Genomic DNA, 14,686 nt, shown 5'->3' on the forward strand with positions numbered 1-14,686 from the left:
CACGATACCCCTGAAACCTGTAGGGAAGAATCCTTCCTTGCCTCTTTCTAGCTCCTGGTGATGGCTGTCAATCCTTAGCATTTTTTGGCTTGCGAGAACATCACTCCAGTCTCTGCCTCTGTTGTCACACAGCTGTCTTCACTCTGTGTGTCTGTCTTCACATGATCTCGTCTCTCTTATAATAACACCAGTCATGTTGGATTAAGAACCCGCCCTACTCCAGTATGATCTCTTCTTAACTTGTTACATCTGTGATGACCCTATTTCCAAATAAAGTCACATCATGAGGTACTGGGGGTTAGGACTTCAATATATTTTCAACAATTCAACCCATAGCAGTCACAATGGGAATTACTCAATTGCTTTCCTTTTCTATTCTTAAGCTGATATAAGTATTACCTGAGAAGTTTTAGGATGTGGGGATGATATTCTGATCACTAGAAATTACTCAGATTCTGTAGTACAGTTGATTTCTTTCTAGGAATGGAATTTATAAACAACCATGAACAACCTCACTTTCTTCACTGAGTTTATCCTCCTCGGGCTGTCTGAAGACCGCCATGCCCAGACTCTGCTCCTTGTGCTGTTCCTGGGGGTTTACCTCCTGACCCTGATGGGGAATCTGGTGATGATCCTGGTGATCAGAGGGGATTCTCACCTACACATCCCCATGTATTTCTTCCTCGGACATCTATCCTTCCTGGATATCTGCTTCTCCTCAGTTACCATGCCCAAAATGCTACAGAACTTCCTGTCTCAGAAGAAAAGCATCTCAGTGTCGGGCTGCATCACCCAGAGTTTCTTTTTCCTTCTCTCTGGGTGTGCTGAAGCCAGTCTTCTCTCTGCCATGGCCTATGACCGCTATGCTGCTGTCTGCCACCCTCTACTTTACACTGTGGTCATGAACAGGCCTCTCTGCACTGCAATGGTTGGTGCAGCTTGGATGATGGGGTTTCTGAACTCACTAGTGAATAATCTTTTCATCCACAAGTTACATTTCTGTGGGTCCAACATCATCGCCCATTTCTGCTGTGAGCTGCCTTCACTATTCCCTCTGTCCTGTACTGATCCCACAGCCAATGAGTTCCTTCTGTCAGGGTCCAGTGCGTTTCTGGGGCTGCTGACGCTTCCCCTGATCCTCTTCTCCTACTCCAGAATCATTTCTGCCATTCTGAGCATCCGCAATTCAGAGGGCCAAGGCAAAGCCTTCTCTACCTGCTCCTCCCACCTCACCGTGGTGCTCTTGTTCTATGGGACGGCTCTATTCAGGTACATCAGCCCCGCCTCCGGCTCAGTGTTGGAGCGAGTGGTCTCCATTCAGTACAGTGTGATCACGTCCTTGCTGAACCCCCTTATCTACAGCCTCAAGAACCAGGAGGTGAAAGCAGCTCTGCAGAGGATGCTGAGGCAACAAAAGTGTGCCTTAGGGTAAGAAGAAGCTGTGTGTTTCTGTTCAGGAAATATAAAATTATCTCTAAAAAGGAGAAAGATTTTTATAGGCACAGAGCACTTGGGGGAAATTGCATTTCAATTAAATTCAAGTATTTGTTTGGACTTCGAAGTAAATAAAGTTCCACAAAAACAGAGGCCAGGGAAAAGGAGTTTGATGTACAGGAGCCCTTTGCAAAATAATCTGATAGCAACATCTTGGCTCCATCAGAGGAGACAACAGGGCTGACACAGATGAAAAATGTTGGAGCAGAACAGGCTCTTTGGTCAAACTGCTGACTTTTTCTTGTGATTTTCACAAAGGTACACAATAAAGAAAGGGGCCTACAATAATGGAAGGAATGTTATAGACAGTGCTCCAGAATGCAGACAGTTGGAGTCATTCATTCACATGACCCAATGGTATCCACTGGCATTAAATGGCCAGTGCGACTGCATATAGGTTGGTGTGATGGTTAATTTTATGTGTCAACTTGACTGGGCTGAGGGATGCCCAGGCAGTTAGTAAAATGATTATTTCTAGGTGTGTCTACGAGGTTGTTTACAGAAGAGATTAGCATGTACATCAGTAGATGGAGTAGGAAGATTGCCCTCACCAATGGAATGGGTACCATCCAGTCTGTTGCAGGCCCAAATATAACAAAATGGTGAAGGTAGGGTGAATTTACTTTCTCTGCTTGAGCTGGAACATCAATTTTCTCCTGCCCTCAGATATTGGTGCTCCTGGTTCTCAGGCCTTCAGACTCAAATTGAGACTTACACCATGACTTTCCTGGGCCTCCAGCTTGCAGACAGCAGATCATTGGATTTCTTTGCCTCGATAATTGTGCGAACCAATTCCTCATAATAAATTATCTGTCTATCTATCATTATCTATCTGTCTAACTATCTAGAGATAGTCTGTTGGTTCTTTTTTTTTTTTGGAGAACCATGACCAGTATGGCAGGAAAGAAAAAAAATAGATCGTCAGATTGGAAATCAGTATATTGTGCCTATTTCATTTTTCCTAAACTCTCCTACCTAAGGCCTTACATTTGAACATATAGCATGTGCATTTGATCCATGTATATTTTGCATACCAGAATATGGAGTGGGGGATAGACAGGAATAATTATAGATGCAAAATTAAAAGATCAATAAAGTATCCCTTTGCATCTACTTAATTAATAAACATAAATGTATAATAGCAGCCTATTGAGAAACATTAAAGAAGACCTAAGTAAACAGAGAAAAATATATTATGCTTATTATGGGTTGGTAGACAAACCATTGTAAAGATGTCAGTTTTTCCCAAATCAATGTATATGTTCAGTGTGATTTCAATCAAAATTCCAGAATACTTTATAAATTTGAAAAGTTGATTCTAAAATTCATATAGAAGTAAATGGTCCAACAAATGCCAAGCTACTCTTGAAGCTAAGAACAAGGTAGACTCTCTTGCTCTACCAGATATCAAGACTTATTATAAAACTATGTAATTAAGATTTTCTATTACTGACACAAAGAGAGACAAATGCACCAATGGAAAAGGAGTGAGAACTCAGAGGTGGACTGCAAATACAGAATTAGGCACTGAGATGGCAAGGCAGATCAATTTGTTTAGTGTGAACTTTTCAATCAATAATACTTAATACAGGGATGATTAGCTATCCATGTAGAAAATTAATGAAATTTTATCCTCAGCCATCATATGCAAAAATCAATTCCCATTAGACTGAAGTACTAAGTGTGAAAGGCAAAACTATAAATCTTTTATAAAACAGTATAGACAATGTATTCATGCTAGAGAAGGATTTTTAAAAACAAGGTGAAAAGCACAAACTGCAAAAAAGTTGATAAATAAAATTATATTAAAATTAAGAACTTTGACTTATCAAAAAAAAAACTCATAAAAATGAAAAGACAAGCCACAAAGTGGGAAAAAATATTTGCCACATATACAAATATCAAAATCCTAGTGTCTTGCATTGTCAAAAGAAAAAAAAATTATTCTGATAGGAAAATGGGCAAAAGACTAGAACAGGAGCCTGACAAAAGATGAAATCCAAATCCTTACAGTTTTCAGCTTTAAAAGTAAAACCACAACAAAAATTACCATTAAATATATATCATAATAGAAAAAATTAAGAAGCCAAATATAATGAAGTATTGGCAATAATGTAGCATAATGAGAATTCTCATTTTGGAAAGAGTTTTGGTTACCCACTATGTGGTAAAGTTAATTCAACTCAGAATTCCACTACTAGGTATTTATCCTAGAGAAAATTTTACCCACTGCACCAAAATAAGTGTCTAAGAATGTTTACAGTAGCATGGTCTGTAATAACCAAATCCAGGAAATAACTCAATGGCCATCTACAATAAAAATAGAAAGATAAATTTTGATATATTCATACTGTGAAGTCAATACAACCAATGAAAATTAAGAAATAATAGTCACATGAAATAGTATGGATGAATCTCAGATACAATATTGAACAAAATGATATGTAAAACATTATTTCATTTATATAAAGTTCAAATAAAGGTAAACAGTACTATATTACTGAGGGATGCATATATCAATGGTAAAACTGTAAAGAAAGGAAGGAAATCAATAAGAATGTCAGAGCAGCCTGGATGATAATTAAGAGAGGAGGGAGAAGAGTGGTGTTCATTCCCAGGGCTCAAAATGTACTATTTATTAATCTTTAAATTTTTTTCTTTTATAGTGGTCACATAGATCTTTGCTTTATAATTTTTTATTAAATGGTACATAAATGTTGCATGTACTTTTTTGTATATATGGCATATTTCAAAAATTTAAAAAACTGTAAACATCAAACTAAATAGTGAAATACTGAAGTAATTTCTATTAAAACCAGAAATTGGGGAGAGATACCTGTTTTTTCCACTGTTTCATTATATTACTTTGAAGATTATAGCTAAGATAATAAGACATGAGGATGAAATACTTAGAATAATTATAAAAAACAAATTGCTTATTTTCTGTGCAGATAATATGATTATATTCTTAGATAACTCAATAGGCTAGGGGCAACTATGAAAATTAATGAAAGATTAAGTTGGCAAAATACAAAATAATACACAAAAGTAGAGTTTCACTATCCTATCAATAACCAATTTGACCTGGAAATGGGAGAAAATTCCATTCACATTACCAAGAAAATCATAAAATAATAAATTTAACAAAAAAGTACCAAATTTATATGAATAAAACTATATTGAATAGATAAAACGAGATCTGAATAAATGGAAAGACATACCATGTGGCCGACCTAAGTAAAAAAAATAATAATAATAGAATCTGTTTGAAGGACTTTGACAGTCTCACAAAATCAGAGAAAGCTAAAGACCCAGGCTATGGGAAGGTCAGGACCATAGTGCCTGTGGAGATCTAAGCCATGGAAACGAACAGATAATCTCTTCAAATCACCCCTGTTACACAACCATAGCCTTTGCTGATTTAAATTCCTGGGTAAAAAGGTCCAACTGGCCTAGATTAAGTCAGCTCTTGCCTAGGAAAGAACATCTAAAGTTTCTCTATAATGTCATTTTCTCTATCTAACTCTACTTTTCAACCTGTGCTTTAAAAGGACCTATATATAATTCAGCAATCACAAAAAAGAGGACAGCATTGCTGCTTTAGTGAGTGTGTGGCTGGCTAAGTGTATAAGCCTTGATTTGGTACGTGAGTCTTGGGGTCAGACAGTCTTGTCCATAAGTTATCAAAGCACAGCCTTGTCACCTTTAAGTACTTTTCCCCAGCTTTAAAGCTTGTATCTGCATCATTGCTTTGATTCTTGTTAGCAATTTTATTGACCTATTTTTCCCAGCCCGCTTGGCTGACCAGCTTCTTGAAGTGATCCTGCTGGAAGCCTCCTTGAGTGGCCAGGACAGGTCTCCTTCACCTTTCACACCTAAAAGGCATCCTGACGTTTAGCTGTGAATCATTTTGAAGTTGTCCTTTTCCTTCTCCCTTCTAACCAGGATTAGGCCTCCTTAGCAGGCCACTCTCCTTATTTCCTACTGGTACATTTGTTGCGCTAGTGAAGGTCCTACTGCTTCTGAAGGCTCAGCTGTCTTTGAATGCACCTTGGCACAATGGTAGTCAATGAGCTAAGCTTTGTAGCCTTGCACTTTTTCAGAGACAAGATCCCTTCTTTATCTTGAGACTCATGTGCCTCTAAAGAGCATGGTCCGATGACACAGAATTAGCCTTCTCAACCCTGGATGTGACCAAATGTGATGAACTCTACTGCAGCCAGAAGTGATTTTTTTGCTTCACCTCTGACCTTTTTATTTTCTCCAATATCCTGCATCCCCAAGGCATGCGTTCAAATTAGAATTCCTATATCTCCTTGTACCTGTTACATGCTGAAGTTCTTTTATATTTTGCCAAAACTGCAAATACCATTTTTCGATGTTGCAAAAATGGAAAACCAATTTTGGGTGATTATGATTGCAATCTATTCCTCCACAAACTATTGCCTCATATTCTAAGTTTTTGCTAAACAGAGATGAGGTCTAGAAAACTGCGACCTTAACCCAAGGACCCCTGGAGGCCTATGAGGATTAGAAGGCTTCAACAGATGGAGAACTCGATCTGGGCTGGGAAGCTAGACAGGCTGTGTAGGTTAGCTTAGCTGTGGCTACTAATTTTGTTACATAATCACCTGCAAAATCTAACATATATACCATTGAGAAGTAAAGTAGAAGAGTACATATAGTATGGGTCAATTTTAACAGAAAGAATTAACTCCTTGGTGACTTTGGGCAAATTATTGAACCTGTGAGATCCAATATTCTTGTCCATAAAATTTGTTGAATAAAGGATAAATCTATTCTCTCTTTAATTTTCACAACATTTCTATATTAAACATCTATCCTTTTACAAATGAGAAAATTGAAGCTCAGAGAGGTTAATAGCTTATTCCTGAAGAGCACAACTAGGACTGTGTCCAAATCTAGATATTTTGATCTTAACCTGTGTTTTTTCCTAACTTTACTATATGTTCATTTCCAGGGCCCTGGTCATTCCCAAACACCAATTGCTTAGATGCAATTCTGGGTAATATTTTTATTTTAAAAATGCCTCTTCACATTGTTGTTTTGGTGATATGGTAAGAAATAAAATTTGAGGTTAGCTGAAACAAAAAGAAAGAGAGAGAGAGAGAGAGAAAGAAAGAAAGAGAGAGAGAGAGAGAGAGAGAAATTGCCCTCCAAAGAATAGGTATTATATTTCTCATATATTTATTTAAAGAAAATAAATATTGTAAAATAGTCATTAAATAACAGTACAGAAAAATATACTTAAAATTCATGTTTTAGATTTGGTTTTCATTCCAGTTACAGGTATGTATTTTATTCAGCAAACTTTCAGTCTTGTAGATTCGCATATATATGATATGTCAGAATGAGAACATGGAATGAGGAGCAAGATGATTAATAGGCATCTTAAGAAAATTTCCACGTTCAAGGAATTTCATTTTAACTTGATTACCTCCATAAAGACCCTATTTCCAAGTAAGGATATATTCTGAGTTACTGGATATTAGGACTTCAACATACTTTTTGAGAGACACAATTTCACCTATAATACCATATATCTTCTCTTTTATTCCTGTAGTGTTTGCCAAATTAGTTTAAAAACAAATGAATATGCTCCAGTTTATTCTGATCAATATAATTTTTAATATTGCAACTGCAATGTGATAAAAACTCATTTTTAAATTTTATTATACTCTTAGGAAAGGCCTAGAAAAGTAATTTAAATAGAGATTGTTCAAGAATGAGGAAAAATACAGTATTATCAGCAATGAAAGCCCCCAAACCATCATCCATGGGGTGCGAGATTGCCATATTGACCATCATTGTATTCTACACAGCCTTGCTTCTAATCAGAGTTCATTCTACAGCAAAAATTTATGAGCAATGAGCTCATACTGGTGGAATTTATTGGTCTTACTATATTCCCCATCATGCTGAAGCTGCCACAATAAAATGATAGAATGGCCTTTTGAAATTTCATTTATCATGGCAGCTTACTGACAATACTTTGTGGGACTGAGGTAGTGTCCTACAGCAGCAGTTCTCAAACCATTTGGTATCAGTACCCCTTTTATACTCTGAAAAATTATTAAAGACCACAAAAAGATTTTTTAAAATTTATTTATATTTTTTAGGACGGTTTTCTTTAAATATTTCTTTGGGGGCGAGGACACCTACTCCATTAGAGATCTTTTATTTTTTCACACCCATCACACCATGAATTCATAGGGAAGGGGCTCCAGAAGCTCAGGGTCCTTTCCATTGGTTCTCACAAAGTAAGCTTCTCTGGGTGGAGCAGGTTGGTGCTTCAGGTGAACCCAGCTACCTTTCTTTTTGGCTACCTTCTTTATTTTGACCATTTTCTTTCACATGTTTTAGGAAGCTGTCTTGGCTCTTGGAGTGCTTAATATGCTCAAAATACGTGCATTAATTCTCTTGGCCAAAATCTTGCCCTTAACTTGTTTATTTACAACAATGCCAACTGCATCTGGGTAATATTGTAGACTCCTCCAGTTTTGCCATAACATTTGTGGGGCATTCTTTTTTGAACAGTGCTCATTCCCTTGATGTCTATAGTATCACCTTTCTTGTAGATTTGCATTTATATGGCCAAAGGAACAACTTCATGTTTTCTAAAAGGCCTAGAGAATAAATAGCAGGTCTCTCCTCTTTCGCTTTGTGTTGTTCATTTTGGCAAATTACTGGCAGATGGAGGTTCCAGCCGAAAGGCTACAAAGAGATCTTTTTAATGAGGATTATACACAGTGATATTTACTGTTTTATAAATTAAAACTGAGAAAAATTTTAAGTATTTATCAATTAATTTAAAAATAACAATAATAAACTCATGGTTTGCAAAAATATCATTATTATAAAAATATATGTACCAAAACAAAAAAAAAATGAGAAAAGTATCATTGTTATACATTTCTGCAAATCTCTTTATGTCTGACTTGAAGATAGCTGACTCCATTTTTATTGAAGTAAATAAAAATTATCCTGCCTCAGAGACATTATTGGCAAAGGAGGAGTATCATTTTCAGATCTGAAACAATATCAATAAATTTTCATACACTGTTGTGTTAAAATCCATTGTACTTTGAATGGAGTGTTCATTCAGGTGTAATTTTTTAACACCATACTTTGGTCATTTGAAGAATACTGGTTTGCTGATGTTAAAATATTAACACATTTATGTTCTAACTATTGACAAAGTTCATTACATAATATCAAAAAATCATGTGCATTATCATTACCAATCTCATCAGCATTTTATCACTGGTAACAGAAAATGTCAGTTTTTTTCCTCTGTCATACTCGTTGAAGTCAGTTTTAAGAGAAAGTATGCCAAATACTCGTTTGAGTAATGACAGTTTGCCAGTTATTCTTTCAGGTAAAAGTGGTGCTCGATTTTTTTAGAAAAGTAACTGAAGTGTTCACAACTCAAACAATTGTACAGGTGCTTTTTCTTAAGATGACCATCATGCTTATGTTTGAAGCACATGTAATTTATGTATACTTACATTTTGTTACACAGAATAGTAAAAAGATGTGTACTCTGCTGTCAAGATTTAATAAAACTCATATTTTTTACTGATTCACCAAGACATTCTCAAAGTTGGAAAACTATTCCATGTTTTATTCTAAAGACTCTAATGAACAATTTGGAGATGACTGACATTTTAACAATATTGTCTTCTAATCCATGAACATGGTATATATAATGTTTTCAAATTTTTAGTGTACAAGTCTTATATGGTTTTATTAAACATATTCTTAAGTATATAATGTTTTGAATAATATCATAAATGGAATTGTTTTTACTTTCATTTTCCAAATGTTTGTTGCTTGCATACAAAAATACAGTTGATTTCTATATTGACCTTGCATCATATGACCTTCTTGAATTCACTTATTATATAGTCTAGCAACTTCTTTGTAGATTTTTAAAAAATGTTTATGAGCATTTCAGTTACTTTTCCTTTCTAAACTATGTACATTTTATTTTATTTTTTTGCCCTTTTCTTGCACTGATTAGGGCCTCAAATACAACATTGAAAAAAAGTAATGAGAGCAGACATCCTGTCCTATTTCCAATCTTAGGGGAAAAGCTTTCAGTTTTTGATATTAACTATTATTATGTTTATTGTGGGATTTTCAGAGATGAACTTTTTCAGATTGAGGAAGTTCCCTTTTATTCCTAGTTTATGAAGAGGTGTTGCATCTTGTCAAATGCTTTTTGGCATCTGTTGAAACCTTATAAAAGTTTTCTATTTTATTCTGCTTATGTGGTAAATTTCATTTGTTAAATTTAAAATGCTAAAGCAACCTTGCATTCCTGGGATAAAGCCCACTTGGTCATAGTGTATTTTCCTTTTTATATGTTGCTGTAATAAATTTGCTAAAAAATTAGCTAAGGATTTTTGTATCTTTGTTCATGAGGGATATTGGTCTATAACTTTATTTTCTCGTAATGTTCCTGTCAATTTAGATATCAAGGTTATGTTTGTCTCATAACAAGTTTAGAAGTATAATATCTTTGTCTGGCTTTAGTATTAGGATAATTCTAGCCTCCTTAAATGAGTGTAGAAGTGTTCTCATCTCTCTTTTCTGAAAGTTTTTTTTGTTTGTTTGTTTTTGTTTTTTTTGTAGGATTAGCATCCTTTTGTTTAAGTTTGATCAAATTCACCAGTAAAACCATCTGGACCTTGAGTTTCCTTCCAGGTCATGATTACAAATTTAATCCTTTAGTTGATAAAGTGCTATTTAGGTTTTCTATATATTCTTATAATTTGGTAATTTATGGCTTTCAAAGAATTTGTCCACTTCATCTAATTGTCAAATTCATTGGCATAAAATTGTTCATCATGTTCTCTTCTTAGCTTTTGAATTTATGAAGGATCTGTAGTGAAACACTCTTTTATTCTTGATAGTCATAATTTGTCTTTTCACATTTTTTTCTTAAACAGTCTAGTGGAGGTTTACTAACTTTACTGATTTTTTTTTTTTTCAAAAAACAGTTTTTGGTTTAGTCCATTTTTTCTATTTTTGCTGTTTTCTATTTTATTGACTTTTGCTTTTCATTATTGCCTCTTTATATTTATTTTGAGTTTAAGTTGATTTTCTTTTTCTTACTTCTTTCAGTGGAAACTTAGGTCACTGGTTTCAGACATTTCTTCTTTTCTAATATAAGCATTAAATTTTCCTATAAGTATTAATTTAGCTGTATGCTACAAATGTTGATCTTTTCCTTTTCATTCAGCTAAAAATTTTTCCTATTTCCTTTGTGGTTTCTTCTTTGACCCATGGGTTATATGAAAGTGTGTTGTTTGATATTTAATTATGTTGGATTTTCCAGATATTTTCAATCATTGATTTATAATTTACTTCCATTGCAATCAATTTGGTTAATGGCTCAGCATAGTTCTAGCTTTAGACCATTCTATGTGCACTTGGAAGACACAATGCAAACTACTAGAAGATTGCTTGCAACACATAAAGAGCTCCTACAAATCAATATAGAAGTTCAAACAACTCAATAGAAAAGTGGACAAAAGATAGAAACAGGCATTTCACAGAAGAGGCAACATATATAGCCAATAAAATATGAATAAATGCTCAATTTCATTAATGATCAGGGAGATACAAATAAAGACCATGGTGAAATAGCATTCATTGAGCTATCTGACAAAACCAGGTTTTGGCAAGGATGTGGATCAATGGGAAGAAATTCTTATACATTTGCTGGCTGCTAAAAGTATATACTAGTACAACTACTTTTGGCATTTGCGAGATAATTTGGCATTATCTTTTAAGATGAACATTCATATATTCTATGGTTCAACAATTCTAATCCTAGAGAAACTCTTGAAAATGTGCACCAGAAGTAATGTACAAGGATGTTCACAGGAGCATTGTTCAGTGAGGCAAAAAAAAAAAAGAAAAGAAAAAAAGAAAAGAAAAGAAAAGAAAAAAAAAAAAGAAAAAAAAGAAAAGAAAAAAGAAAGAAGAACCCAAATTTCCATCTACAGGAAATGAGATAAATTTAGTGCCCATGCATACTCAGTCATAAAAATGAAAAATGGGATACACAATGTATTCATTCTCTATTATCAAATAATGAACTACCACAAATTTAGTAGCTTAAAACAATGCAAATTTATCTCACAGTTTCTAGAGGTCAGTAGTCTAGGCATGAGTCAGTTTGGTCCTCTGCTCAGGGTCTCATCAGGCTGAAATCAAAGTGTGAAGTATGGCTATCATCTGATCTGAGACTCAGGGTCCTCCTCCAAGATCATGAAGTGGTTAGCAGAATTTGATTTCTTGTGGCTATAGGACTGAAGTCCCCACTTCTTTGCTAGCTGTTGGCCAGGGACTACTCTCAGCTCCTAGGAGCCACCTTCGGTTCCTAGCCAAACGGCCCCCTCTCAACATATCAGCTTTTAATCTCTCTGACTTCAGGAAGAGCCTACGTACATGGGCTCACCTACTTAGGTCAGTGCTACTCAGGATAATCTCCCTTTTGATTAACTCAGAGTCCACTGATCAGTACCAAATCATGGAAGTGAAATCTCACCATATTCACAAGTCCCACATATATTCAAGAGAAGGGGATTATACAGGACATGTATACCAGGGACCAGAAAGTTGGGGTACATCTTAGAATTCTGCCTACCACAGCCATATAATAGGAAAATAATCCTAAACTGATATGGAAAACAATTTGAGCTTATATTATTCCAGCCATCATATGCTATAGGCATTTATAATCTCAGAAGAACAGATTCTAACTCTTTCTGCCACTTTCTGGGTATTTGATGAAGCCAAGTGTTAGGCTACAAAGATTCAACAATCTGGTCTACTTAAAATATAAATTAAGAGTCAGAGATAATAGAATTAAAGATTATATTTTCTTATAAATAAAATGTGTCATTAATAAATGAATAGCTAAATTAAGAAACTCTACTATGTCAATGAGAAGTCTGCTTAGAATAAGTGTTTGTACTATTAAAAAAAATGACAGTTTGAGATTACACCTCTTCGAAGCTGTCCCAGTGCAACATGATATTTCACAAGTGCTGTCTTGACATAGTCTTGATGTCATGGCTAAAATTCTCAATTCCCCTTTGCTGGCAATTCGTCATTCCCCACCCCAACCACTTCCCTTATCAGGCTCTAACACTCCTTAGTTACAATATACACATATCCAACTGCCAGAGGCCCCCAGATACCTATACCCAGAGACAGCCTCTTCTTTCTTAGGCCTGCAGAATTATTCAAAACACCCAATCCCCAGGAAGTCTGTGGACCCTCGCTAACTTCATTCTGTTTTCCATAAATGAGCACATTCTTCAGTTTGGCTTACTCTTAGATTGTCCTTGGTGCAACCCTCTGTGTGGCCCTGCAGGACAGCTTTCTCTAGTTTGAAGCTGTAAGTAGGAGAGTTTTGCCTTTCATCTATCTGTCTTTGAGTTGTGTCCTACCCTCAAAAAATCTTTAAATCTTATAAAACATCTAGTATTTACCCTGATTACAACACCAGCTGTCATTAACTGACAGCTGCCTGCACTCAGTCCACTATTTGCAATGACTACAAATTATATCTACCAAGTAATGCCCATTGCCAATATCTTGCTTTTAATAGCACTTCATAAGTTTTATACCATATGCCTATATTTTTACTTAATTTAGTCCTCACAACAGCTTTTCAGGAAAAGAAGAATGACATTATACCAATTAGATAGATGAGGTTAAGGCTCTGATCGGTCACCCAGAGGCACAGCCAGAACTAAAAAAAAAAAAACTTCTGAATTTTAGTGAAGTGCTATATCTAGCATATCTTTGTGCCCACTATTTAATTTAGCACTGTATTTTTAATTAAAATTATCCTACTTAAAGAGCACAGAAAAAACTGTTGCCATCTTATGAGCTACTCCTTCCCTCTCCCTCAGTATCAAGGACAGTAGGATTTAAGAGTAAGCCACAGAACTTCTTAAGCCTTGACACCAGCACCACCACCCATTGCTAAGCCTAATTTACGGGACCCTCAGAGTTCTGGCACTTTTGGAAAGATAGCCCCTCTAGCCTTAACTCAATCCACAATAGGATTGAAAGAAAGTCCACAGAACTCAGCACACTTCTAGTGAGACCCTCATTCTACCATACCCGCCTCATCTGCTCAACCCCAACCAACCCTTACACCCTACCTCACCATGGACAAGTTGACTAAGAGACCAGTCCCGAGAAGGGGGCTATAATTATCTACCTCCCCCTGAGAGTAATAATTCCATCATGCCCTATATCTCTGCTTACGACACTCACACAAGAATGCTTGGCCTCCAGATCATCCCTCATTATAGGTAGAATCAGACTCTAACTCCCCAAACAACCTCTAACTCCTTCCACTGTGACTTCTGGAATTCAGGGTCTGTCATTGACGAAATCCCTTTGCTACAGAATGAATGTTTGTGCCCACCCCCCAAATTCATATGTTGAAATCTAACCCCCAAGGTGGTGATATTTGGAGGTGGGGCCCTCAGGAGGGGACGAGCGACCTTATAAAAGAGGCCAGAGAGAGTTCCCTCACCTCTTCCATCATATGAAGACACAGTGAAAAGACACAAGAAAGCAGATTCTCACCTGACATCTGTCAGCATCTTGATTTTAGACTTCTCAGCCTCCAGAACTGTGAGAAATAAATGTTCAGTGCTTATAAGCCACCCGGTCTATGGTATTTTATTATAGCAGCCTGAGCAAACTAAGACACCCCTAAACCCTTCAACCTCTTTGATAGATGCTTCTTTCACCTCCTTTATCTAACAAAATTGGCTATTCCTTTAGGACAAAGCATGCTTCACTTACGGTCCTCTCAAGGGGCGGCTATTTTTTCTCCTACAACCAAGGCTTTTCAGATGGTAAACTGCAATCCATTAGTGGATTGTGCAATCAATTTAATAGGTAGTAAATAGAAAACTTTTAAAATAAAGTAATAGAATAGAAAACATCAGCATATACTGCATGTAGTTAAGGTGAGTGCTGTTTCATGAAAATTTTGTTTCAATTATATAAATGATGGCTTTCAAAATGTATTTGATATATATATACATATGTGTATATATATACATATATATGTATATATATATAAAGATTAAATCAGAACTCATTCTATGATATATATGTGTATATA

At 35.6% G+C, this 14,686-nt stretch overlaps 1 protein-coding gene across 1 annotated transcript; it reads left to right on the forward strand.

Moving 5' to 3' along the window:
• Positions 1-502: 502 nt before the first annotated feature.
• LOC102890090 (olfactory receptor 8S1) lies at positions 503-1,432 on the forward strand. Its single transcript, XM_006916912.1, has one exon. It carries the CDS (start codon positions 503-505, stop codon positions 1,430-1,432), a length of 930 nt encoding a protein of 309 aa, XP_006916974.1.
• The last annotated feature ends 13,254 nt before the right edge of the window (positions 1,433-14,686 follow it).

The sequence above is a fragment of the Pteropus alecto genome, unplaced genomic scaffold (genome assembly GCF_000325575.1).
Source record: "Pteropus alecto unplaced genomic scaffold, ASM32557v1 scaffold196, whole genome shotgun sequence".
Lineage (NCBI taxonomy): Eukaryota > Metazoa > Chordata > Mammalia > Chiroptera > Pteropodidae > Pteropus > Pteropus alecto.